The sequence below is a fragment of the Vombatus ursinus genome, unplaced genomic scaffold (assembly GCF_900497805.2).
Source record: "Vombatus ursinus unplaced genomic scaffold, bare-nosed wombat genome assembly UNPS02014799.1, whole genome shotgun sequence".
In the NCBI taxonomy this organism is placed as follows: Eukaryota; Metazoa; Chordata; class Mammalia; order Diprotodontia; family Vombatidae; genus Vombatus; species Vombatus ursinus.
In genome coordinates, this window is record NW_020954577.1 from 41,286,731 (window position 1) to 41,299,155 (window position 12,425).

The window sequence follows — 12,425 nt, forward strand, 5'->3', positions numbered from 1 at the left end:
AAGTCACTTAACCCCGATTGCCTCGCCAAAAAAAAAAAGCTCAGAATTTGGACAGTTACTACAAATGGGCAATGAGCAGGACCGAGAGTGGTACAAGAAGGGGATAAGCTAGCTTGGCTTTCATAATCTGTCCAGGGCTTTCCATGGCCCCAAGTTTCTATCTGAAACAGATTTTTTTAAAGGAGGTGGCAGCGTGGCGGACTATAAGAAAACACCAACTTAGAGGTTCGAATCCTGCCTCAGATACTTCCTAGTCGTGTGACCCTGAGCAAGTCATTTAACGTCAGCCTCAGTTTTCTCATCTGGAAAGCAGGGATGATCCCTGTCGCATTTTCCTTATAGGGTGATGGTAAGGATCGGTTGATATCAGCATTGACAGGTGGCAGAGCAGTTAGCTCTGAGGATGACCAGAGCTCCTTTCTCCCTCAGATGTCAGACTCAGGGGACCCTAGGCTCCTCTGCCCTGTTTCCTTGTCTGGAAAATGAAGATAATACCACCTTCTTCACAGGGTTGTTGTGAGGGTCAAATCAGCTAATATGTCAAGTGCTTTGTAAAATCTACTTATGTGTTCCCAGGAGTAAATAAGATTCCCTGGTGGGATTCAGGCGGTTGGAGAAACAGTCGAGTGTGAAACAATGTGCAGTAGCAGAAAATCCAAAGCACTTAGCTAGTGCCAGGAGACCTGGGTTTGAATCCTGACCCTGAACTATCACTGGCTCTGTGACTCGGCAAATCACTCGGTCTCTTTGGGCTGCATTTCCTCATCTCTATCTTACTAATATGATGAGCATCGGTGGTATCAAACTCAAACAAGGGTCCCTAAACCATACATAAGGATCCCTGTGGGCTGCCTGCTGACTTAGAAAACCACATGTGAATATTATCCGTTTTATTTATTTCGTGAACTATTTCCCAATTGCATTACTCTGGTTCAGAGGCCTGAGGCATATTTGACACCTCTGATGTAGATCACGATGATAGTGGGTGATTCTTGAAAACGTCCTCCTAGAAATCTCCTTAGGGTGATGGTCATCTAACATACCTGCCAGAAACCTCCAGCAAAGTGTCCTGGCATTGCACAGATGCCACCAGAACCATCAGCTGTTCCTTGCTCACCAGGACAAGCCCAATGAAGAATGTTGGTTATATGACTCTTATGACATTCTTTAGGCAGCTTGAACACAGTTCTTTGTTGGTAGTGTACTGACTGCAGCCTACTAATGCCCTCCGCAGCGTTTCCATAGCCCTTTGAGTAGCTGTCAGTGTTCCTTCTTTGAAGATTATGTACTTTCTAGGACTTGCTAGAAGAGGTGCTTAATAAATGTTCTCCCATCACCGACACATTAAGCATCTACACCTGCAAAGGGCAGCGCTGCCCAAATTCAGCCTTAATACATGAAACTTTCCCTGATGGATTCCCTCCAATCCCACCTCTACCCCTCAGTATTGAGTGGTTTCCACTTTGAACACCACATGGCATTTGTCTTAAAAGTCTATGACTCTGTAGGAGTCCTATTCTATTAATATTATCTCTGCCATTAGGAAACTTGAATCTAAGTTTTGTATCTCTCCAAGAACTCCTAACAGTATTCTGAGTGCTTAATAATAGAGAAGCAAGATCTAGGTCTTCTCATGCCAAGTCCAGTGCTCTTTCCATTAGGCTGTAGTGGAAATTAGTGGGAAAAAAGGACTTTCCTTAAAGAAGCTTACTATGAATATCACTGGAACATCTTTTCATACCTCTACTGCAATCTTGATTTGACATTTAGAATAAAGAAATCTCATTTTGCAGACAGGGACCATTAACTAGACTTATGTACTTGGGGGAGTCACTTAAAAAATTGCTTTTTAGACATAACCTGAAGACATCATTAACTACAGAGCATTTTATATTGTTTGATAATTGAACATTGAATGCTGTTGTACCCTTCAAGATTGCCAGCTTCTGGAGTATAGAGAGATTGTATCTCACTCATCTTTTAATTCCTCTCATTAATTAGCAGTGATTTCAAAGTTAAAAAAGCCAATTTTCCCAGTGCCAGGGGATACTGGTATAAAAAGCCAACATGGGAAATGAGTGATTGTGCTTCAAAAACAACCTTATCAAACACACCAAATAGGGCAGGAGGAAGGGAGGCATGGAGGGGCATGTCACAGTAAATGGAACACAAAGTATTTCGTATCCAGTCATATTCAAATAAAAATAATTTATTTAAATCAAACAGTATGATTTCATCTTTGTATAGTTCAGAATGTTATCCAAGCCAGTGTCTCGTCCAATTTACCGCTTTTAAAAAGAAAAAAAAAGACTCAATTTTAGTTAAGGAAAAGCAACACCAGTAAAGCTTAGATTAGAGATCAGACATAATATACGGTCTATGCAGCCACATGAGAAATAGTTTCTGCCACTTTGTTATTACACAGGTAGTTGGTTCTATCAGCTAAAGCCTAGTGACTTGTATTTGTTTTATGCATATTGGGTTTGTTCTATTACTTTGCCAGAGATTGTGCTCCCTTGAGTCAGCTGTGTTCATTGGTCAGAATAAATTCCAGCATCTGACACCATTTCCATTAATCACAGACAAGCCAGTATACGTGAGTAAGATAATAGAAAGATACAAACAATATCTGGTCTTGTTTATGTACGCCGTTCAGTAATACAGCAGGAGGCTTGAGGAATTCTTTTGAGCTTAAATAACACCAAACTGCCTAATACTGAAAAGGGAAAAAAAGGCCTTCTACATGAAACACTCAAGATCCCAAGGCAAAAAGGTCTCTACACCAGGAAATGTCTGGATGGCATCAGTTACAAGTTAACAGATACACAATCGTTACCATAAAGCTCCCTGGAAGGCCAGCTGTTTCTTCCATACTTTGTAAACAGTTCAGTTCAGTTTGCACTTGCAAAACTCTGGCAATCCCACAAAAATTCCTTAGCAATTAATGATCCTTCACTAAATTTGAAATTTTCTCCATGAGGTTAATGTATTGCCATTTAAAAATTAAACTGCTTTACTAAAGAAAAGGCAGCTAGAGTGGTCACTTGGGCAAAATTTATTCCTTTTACCAGTTACACATCTGAATACTCACATGTACCTTTAACATACTGATATGTCTAAAATAGTAAAACATTTTCTACCTGACATCTACCACCCAATTAGTAAATGTGCAGTTTTCCCACAAAAAAGTTTTCCAATTATTTTCTTTTTTTTTTTTAACTTAAAAAAGAATCTTACTTTTAAATTGAATGCTCCAGGGAGCTGTTGAACGTGGCCAGTTCCAATGACTGAGTGGTCTGGATTGTAAACAGAATTAAAATCACACAAAAGTAATGGTGACCATTCTAGTACTTTGGTAACAAACACCACTGGGCCTAGAAAGCAATTTTAATTCTGAAAATTTGAACTGAAATGGTTTACAGAAATGGACTATTCATAGAATAATTATTCCATCCCAATAGTTCCACAATCTATATGTGTTCATAAAAAGACCAATGGGAACTGAAATATGTTTTACTAGTTGCTTGCTCCCCTAGGTAAGATTTGTTTGTTGGTTTGTTTTTTGTAATTTACGTGATTTGCGCCAAAACTCCATCAACCTTTCTATTATTCTTGGGAGTGAATATATTTATGATTTAGACATCTTACAAAACCTGTGTCAATAGTTTTCAGAACTCAAGCTCAAAAACTAGTTCCTATCATTTTTCTTTGCCCGAGATGCCTAAATCTACAGCAACTGTTAACAAAGGTAGAGTTGTCTTTTAAAAACACTAAGAGAATTCCTGTCATTTATGAAGTAGTGCATGTGTCTATACTTGGCTAAAATAGAGTTGGTTAGCACAGTTGTTTTAGTCTATGCTGAAAGAAACAAACCTAACCACATGACTGTAGAGCAGTGTGTACTTGAAATCAAGGACAGTCACAGAACACATGCCACAATGGAGCCAGTTCCTCATGTGTGTTTCTCGCGCATCGGCCCGATGCCAGACAGCTCTTCCCAAGGGGACCACAAGTCTCTTCTGGATCAGTTCTTGTAAAGGCAGTTTGGATTATGCCGATCCAGGTGATGTAGGTTGGGGGAAGGCGTTTTACTTTTATTTTCCCCAAATGCTGTCTCACTAGATTTTGGGGGGCTTGGGAATACCCATGAATTGTCTTCTAAAGAATTTCTGCCATAGGAATTTTGTTCTTGAAAGTTTGTACGACCACCAGGGATGACTCTCTCATTATCTGCCCATGACTGGAGACTTGCTCTCTCCAGTAAAATCTTTGTCTCTCCGGACAGAGGAGAACCCATGGCACTACTGAGGGCTTTGCCATTTGGTGAAAGAGGAGCATGTCTTTTGTAGGTTGCAGTTAAAGACGTCAAATGTAATTTTGTGCAGTCCTTCACTAGGTCTTCAACACACTGGACTGGCGCACAAGCTGCAAAGGGAAGACAAGTTAGTCACTAGATTAATGGGAGGGGCTAGTATGAATTTCAGAATTTTTTTTAATGAAGTCATTACTTTCAAGTATGAAATACTGAAGACAGTATGGTTTTGGCTCAAGAACCCTGGGATCATCCTAGTACCCCTTGTAGACAAAGCAGAGAACCTGGACACTAGCAGCCTTCCTTCCTGAAGGGCTCTTCTGAGATCTATAGAAATAGATCTCAGAGAGTTCCTTCCTTTACAAGGTCCTACGAAACTGGATGACAGTACGTTTTACAAAACTTCATTCTAATAAAAACCCCTGGCACCAGAGCAATATTTGTTTCACTCATTAGCATATTCCCTTTTCATGTGTCCGTGGGTACTGAGGTTCTCTTTAAGTTAAATGTTTTCTGGGGAATTTGGTTCATACTGTTCGTTTGTTAGCAAACTTGTCCTTAAGTAGAATGAATGACCGCAAATGTTGGGTCTGTGTCAACTGAGTTTTTTTACTTTGAGAGGAATTATCTGAGAATCCTCATGCTTCTTACAAAGAATTTTAAAATTGTAACCACTGTATATGTGTACATTCAGTAATTGCAGAAGAAGCCTACATTTCAAAACAAAACAAAACAAACCCTCAATCCAAAACAAATACAATAAAACCTAACTAATTTTAGGGTATAGGAATGTTCTGTACAAAGGAGTGTAATCTCTAAGAATATTTTTAAAAGAAATATTTATTATAATAAAATACCTGAGAGTCAACAGATATAATAAAACCACTAAATAAAAAGGAAAATCTGTGGAGAAATTTACAAATAAGTGCTTGTATAAAATTCCTAGATAACTCATCTCTGATTTTAGTAAGTAAAAAATTCAAGTGCATGTTCAAATTGTTATATAAATTTAGAATTGGTGAAATATAGATTTCAGTTTTCCCAATCCTGGGATCTCCTCAGCTACCCAGCATAAGGAAGTACTGTTGTATAAAAAAAAATTTTAAGCAGAGAGACCTCTTTTGCTTTTGGCCTTAGTGTGTACTATACGTTATCTTCCTATAATTGGTACGATTTTGTTTCAACATTTCAAAATAAAATCACCCTGTGATTTTCTTTATGTAATTCTTTCCTCCGCCAACACTAATCATAACCCACCTGTAATTTAAAGTACTTTAAAAAGTTACCATGGCTGAAAAGTACCTCATTCCAGAGCCGCATCATTCACGAGCCTTTCTGCCCTCACTGAGCCAATAAATGAAATCTCTCTGCCTTGGCAGGGTCTGCTGGGGCTCATGTTCAGCTGGTGAGCTTTTCGGAGCTCAGGCCTACCTCTGCACCACAATGAGGAATCTGAACAGGACTTTGGTGAAGGTATGTTTCCCACTTATAAAAATAAATGGTCACTCAGTTTGGTGTACTTGAAGGTTCAGGTGTACATAAGCCAGTAACAATTATCTAGATTTCTACATATCTTCATTCTAAAAAGCAATTAAGGCTCCCATAAAAGCTCTCACAACATAATAAATTCAGTCCTTATTGGGCATCTCAGCTCTAGCACAACCAACAGAAGACGTAACTGGTTATAATCTACATTTTAAAAGGAAAAGAGCATAGCAGTGTGAGAGGACTAATTCAGGAAGGCTCTGACACACCTCTTGCACATATAGTTCAAAAACTCCTCAACTTTGGGCATCCTTATGTTGAGATGTAAGGAAAGTCAAGGGAGTTTTTCAGCAGTTCCAATTTTAGATGGAAATGTGAAGCAGGGAAATCTGAGATTCTGAACTGGGCCTAGATCTCTTCATGAATATCAACAATTTAACCAACAGACATAATGGGCCACTTGTTTGCACACACCCAAATAACAGACCAAAATTCTGCTGGTAAGTAATAGTTATCTTTTTTTAAAAATCAAAAGTCAAGTATATGCATAGTATGCAGCCAGTGTTCTAGAAACAGCACAGTGGAATCTCCCCATTTAGTTCCAAATGGGGCAGAGGTAGTATAAACTTTCCTGCACCAAACTATAGGGTAGATATTAGAGTAGAAGATAAAATTATTTGTAGCTCAAAAAGAATGTCATACATAGCAAAAGCTCTATGTGATGCAATTTGGAAAGAAGCAAGAAGAACTGCATTATAAATCATGTCAATTATGCAGGACGGGTGGAGAAGACGGGGTTGGAAGCAGCCCTCTTCAACATCAAGTTCAACATGGCAGCAAGGCAAAGACCTATGCAAGTCTTACCTCTGCTTCTGCTCCTAGCAGCATGTTCAGTGGATGGGAATACTTCCCTTGAGCCTGCATTCACACTTGAGAAAATCAGCCTTGGAAAATACATGGCCTTAAGCACCAGAAATGATATTGCTTATGAGAAGTCACAGGGTAATCCAGTGGCAATTCTGAAGGAAACACCTTCTCCCTGCCCCTCAAAAGCTGGAAAAGCCTGTCTACTGATCTAAATAGTAACAGACAGAGAGAAATAGTCTCCAGGTTTCCATTAAACACAGTTCAACCCAAGAAAAGAGCCAAATGCGCTTTTCTAATCGGACTACTATTACTAATTTTTCTTATAGGAATTAGACTTCCTCACTCATTTCCCACTTAAAGAATTAGACCAACTATTCTAAAGCCCAGGCAAGATCCAAGCAAACAATGAATTGTAACTTGCTTGTTTACTAAAATGTCTTAACTAGCTAATGAATGAGCTGATTATCACAACCTCTGTAAGATAATGAGGATAATAAATGATTCCATAATACTTTAGGGATTAAAAGTTTTCATAACAAGTGTGTGAGGCAGGAAATGTGAGGCAGAAAATGTAAGTCTTACTATCTCCATTTTACAGATGAGGAAACTGAGTCTTAAGGATATTAAATAATTTGTCCTGGTCATGCAGCTATTGAATGTCACAGCCAAATCTGACACAGTGCCAGTTCAGGATAAGAGGGATTTTATTCTTTTTCAAATGCTTGTCTTTTCCTCACTTTGACTTAATAAAATTGTATTCACATGTTATTCCATAAAACTATTATAAAGAGAATTGTGCTAAAAATGTAGTTTAGCTGTATTTTAAGAAAAATAGGACGTGCAAAACTCTCAATTTATAATTTAGAATAGTTAGGAGGTGACCTTATAAAAAGATTCTTCTCTTTACAAAATAATCCAACTTGGGATTTTTCAAAAAATACATTTTACTACATTTAAAGGAATGAGATTTATAGCTGTTAAGGAATATCTTTATGATTAGAAAGGAAAAAAAAAACCTCGTCAATAAACTTGGACTCTGTTACCAATCGGATGATACAAAGTTCTAAAATGTGGGTCACCAAGTAGTATATTAGAGATAAAATAAAAAGTTAGAGCAATTTTTGTATCAGGAGAAGGTAAGTAGAAGTATACCAATTTTAACGTATTGATATTTTGTCTTGTAGCTATGTGCAAAGACACTTTAGAAATTCTTGTGTTTGGCAAAGTAAACAGAAAAAAAGGCCAAAAAATGTTTTATTTTCAAAAATATACGAAAACTGTGAAGACTGTGTTACTTGGCATATTATATGCCCACCATGGACTTCAGAAAACACGTCCAGGCGCCTTCTTTTGTTCTTATGTGAAGAAGTTGTGGTAAAAGGTCAAACAGAGTCAACCTAACACCTCAGCCTTATACACATAAGCAACACTCGGCAGAGAAAAAAGCCACAAGGGGAACAGAATACAGGCCCAAAGAAAAAACACATCAGCGACACCTTTAGATGTGAAGGTGACCACTACGAGTCTACTATAGCCAAGCAGAGAATAAGTAGCCTGAAACATGTTATTCTCTGGTTTATCATCTTCAAATCATAAGATTTTGAAAAGATAGGTTAGCGAGCTGCTCTTCAAACAGAATGGCTAAAATTAGGTTTCTGGTGATGACTTGCCTTTCTTGATTGTAGATGGAGCTTTAAACTTTCTTAGTAGTTCAGCTTGCACTTGAGTCACAAGATGTAAATTAGACATTTCTCTCTTGAGCTCCCAGTAGGCATATTGCATGTTATCACTGAAATAGAAAAAAACACAATGGTCACTGTTCCTTTTAAGATCATTTTCCAGGTAGTCCTTCAGACTTAAACATATAAATCTAAAAGCAGATCTGAACATAATCACCTTCCTGTCAAAATTCACATCTAAATATAAACTAATTTAACAAAACCATGATTAAATAAAAATTAAAAGAAACCTGTATTATGGAATGAAGAGAGTAAAAAGTCATATATGCATCATAACTGAAATTTTTTCTTAGGACTTTAAGTGACTCATTTATATGTCATTAAAAAGGAAACAAATTATTCTAATTTGTGTTAACAAACAAAAATGTAAATGCAAAAAATATACTGTTCACTTTCAAAAGAATTTAGTGAATTATTACAGTAGCACCTATTAAGTTATGACTGAAGTTAAGTCAAAAGTAAACCAACATTCAGAATTTGATATTTTACTCTTATAATCTTGAAACTATGACTCCAAATTAGACATATCTGATGCCTGGACTCATTTATAATCTACCCAAGCCAAAGTAAAATATATTTACACTTGAGGTATTAAAATTGTTTCATGTCTGACTAAAAACCTCATCTTGATGACTATGATAGTCCTGGAGAGAAGACCCGGTTTCTCTTAGACCTGAGGCCAAAGAATGGCACGGTTCACCCAAGTGCTTTAGGATGAGCACAGCAGTCTGGAGAGGTTCTCGTCAGTGTGCTTCAGAACATCACAGGGAACTAGGTAATGCAGGCCTTATCATCCCCATTTCAAAAATAAGGAAATGGAAGCTCAGAGAGAAAAAAGGGACTTGCACAGGGTCTCACAAACGAGTAAGATGCTGAGGTGGGATCTGAACCAAGTGTTCGAGGTTCAAAGCCTATCACACTATCCAAGAGACAGGGAGAAATAAAGAGGTACGAGAGCTTATCTTCTAAAAGACTTTGTACTTTCAGATGGCGAGTGCCTCATGTAAACATTTTTATGAAAAATTATAAATAACACATTAAATCTGAATGGTCATATCTTGCATCTGTGAATGTTTTCAATGAATGAAAACAATTAGTTTAATGGACAGTCATTGTTTTCCTTCTGGTAGAGAGAGTTCCCCCTAAATAAGAGCCAAAAAAAACAGGTCACTGGTTAGCTACACAGGAATAATTAAAACAGTGGAAGCACAAAAACATTAGAATTACTTTGATTTAATTATTTTTACAGGTTTTATTTTTGTGTAGCGTTCACTCCAATGAAAAGGGCACATATTCTTTTAAGAGCAGCAATCCCAATCAATGTCACATGACTTCTAACAAAACAAACAGGTGGTTCAAGTCTTTTGCAACTACATTTGTTAACCAGGTACGTTTTTAAAATTTTATTTTTTCAATGAATAAACATTTATTGTTTTATCCTCCTCCCAATTTCTCTCCTCCTCGAAGGGAAAAAGACAAACAAAGCCCTAGTAACAAATATGCATAGTCAAACAAAACCAATTGCAACAAAGTACATATTTTAAAAATCACGGGGCTTTTGCATATTTTTGATGAGGATTTACTTCACAAAAATTAGCCAGATACCGCTCTTCTCCCCAGCAAACCACCAGGATGCTGGCTACCATAAATGTTCCCAGGTAGGCCCCTGTCCCTGTGCAGTTCTGGCCATTCCCAATGATTCTTCACATGGCAACAAAGGAGCACAGATCAGACGCATGTTAATTCATGTCAAGTACGATAAGCCAACGCTTTAAAATGAATTTGCTTTTATAGTTTTAAGGAGATGACCTGGATGTTATTTGATTTCCTCAAGAAAATAAAGGAATGCAACAAACTATGCAAGACTGAATCGACAACACTGAAATCCCAATCACACGCAGCCCACTGAGAACAGCATCAAACAATCCCATTTTGAATAGTGCTCTCTAGTGCAGGCAGCTAAAAATTAAGCCAAGCTCACAACGAGGCCAGCAGGTTTCACACACACCTGTGACGGAAAGGAACCTTTAGTCCCAGCAACTGAAAACTGGTGCCACAGCTAAAGTGATTACCAAGTACAAGCACTCCCTCTGGTGGATAATGAAGAAAACTCAGTCATTAAATTAAAGAAATATATAGGATGGATGGGGGAGGCTGGTGACACAATAAAACCGATTAAGTATTTTTTTAATCACTACATTTGTTGAGATCCTAATATTATTGTAGAAAAGGCCCTTCCCCCTTTTTAAAGATATTTTCAAATCACATGATATTTAACCAATGCTTACATAAAGCTGGAAAAGGTGAGATGATATCCACTAGCTTACTTTTCTCAGTTGCCTAGATTAAATCTTTAATTTAATTAAAACATTCAGCATTCTTATATCTACTACGTTAAAAGCACCATTTTTAACAGAAAAAATCAGTATTTTGTCTTTTAAAATAATTTCAAGTAGAAGCTCTCCAGTAGGCTCTTTAGTTGGCCACAGTTTTTAAGATTATTTGAATATTATTCATTCAACATGAAGATTATTCATTCAATAATTTTTAAGATTATTCATTCAACAAGAAGGCAACTAAGATAGTGGCAGGACTGGAGAACATGCTAGGCTGAAGGTGATGAGAAAGAGCTCTAAAGAATTGGGGGAGGAAAGAAGGCTATGCAAGATATCCGTCAAAGGGAAGGATCAAACTTATTCTGTCTGGTTCTAGAGGGAAGAGAAGTGATAGGTGGAAGGTACAGAGAGTCATAGGCTGATAATTTACTGATAGCTCAGTAAAACAATAAAATGGAATGCCTCCAGAATGAAGTGGGATTTCTCTCACTGGAAGCATTTGGAGTCAGTTGATAACAAGCATTTATTAAGTACCTACTATGTTCCAGGCACTTCATTAAGCAATGGTTGGATGTTATATCATAAAAATTCTTGGTCAGGTATGGGTAAGATTACATGCTCAATGAAGTTCCTTTCAAATGAGATTCTCTTCTATATAAATCAATACATAGCAATATATAGATAGCTCTTTAAAATACTATGTAAATATTTTTTCTTTCTTTCTATTAGTTCTTCTTTTTCCATGGTGGGAGGCAAGAAGAAAAGGCTTTTTTGCATTGTGTTAAATGGAGGGACACTCTCCCAGCACCCAAAAATGAAATCCCTAGTGGTTTTTTCTTTTTTTGGAAAACAGCCTCTCTTTTTGTTTTCTTAAAGTTTGCTAGGTCAAGCTCAACATTCCTGGAGAAGATGCACGGAACTGAATACAAAGCACACTGGGACAAAAGCCAGGATTTTTCCAAGGGCAATTTTAACAACTAAGTTTTCCCTAATCCTTATTCTCTACTTATGGAGTTTATTCTAAAAACTCTTCTGCAGCATCTAAAATTCCATAAAATTCCAATTCATAGATGAGTAGTAAGTAGTAGTTTTAAGTGGCCATCACTCCTAAGGTTTAATTAAAAAAACCAGGACTGTTAGTATATTTAGCACCCAGGGAAGGAAGCGCAGGACACAAGTTGTGAGGTATGTTCATCTACTGCCTAACAGAAAATCAACTCAGTAAACAAAAGTATAGCTGGCTTTAAAAACTAATCCAACAAGATAAAGCAGAAGGTGGGGTGGGGGTGGGGAGGACAAGTTATTCGTAGTAATTATAGCTCTTTAAATAGCACTACTTTTTAATCTCTTTTATGGAATATTAAAAAAAAATGACTTGTCATATACACTTATTTAAGCATACATCCCTGTAGTAATTAAACCAAGACTGCTATGAGGTTTCACAGTTCTATGTGCTTTATGCTGTATGAGAAATATGTATGATGCAGAAATCCACATCTGGAGTGTGAAAGCTTCTCTTTCCTTAGGAAAGCCTCTTTGGTCTAATTACTTCCATGGAGACTGCTTTGGGGGCACCGCCCTTTCCTTCTCGCACTCTAGCCTATCATATAACGGACTCTCTGACTGACGTAGACTAGACTCAAAAGCTGCTATCTACCCAAGTAATCCATGAAAAATTAAGCTGCC

The 12,425-nt window shown here is 37.4% G+C and overlaps 1 protein-coding gene across 5 annotated transcripts in view; it reads right to left on the reverse strand.

Annotated features, from left to right (window-relative positions):
* Positions 1-2,193: 2,193 nt before the first annotated feature.
* AZI2 (5-azacytidine induced 2) overlaps positions 2,194-12,425 on the reverse strand; it is a 37,648-nt gene continuing 27,416 nt past the window's right edge. For 4 of the 5 annotated variants that reach the window (XM_027872278.1, XM_027872275.1, XM_027872276.1 and 1 more), the window contains 2 exons: positions 8,335-8,453; positions 3,182-4,425 (listed from right to left, as the gene is read on the reverse strand). In XM_027872278.1, the coding sequence (XP_027728079.1) occupies positions 4,025-4,425; positions 8,335-8,453 (520 nt within the window). In that variant the 3' untranslated portion in view covers positions 3,182-4,024. Of the gene's footprint in view, positions 2,289-3,181; positions 4,426-8,334; positions 8,454-12,425 lie in introns of those variants that run through there. The other variant, XR_003570017.1, reaches the window with a different exon arrangement.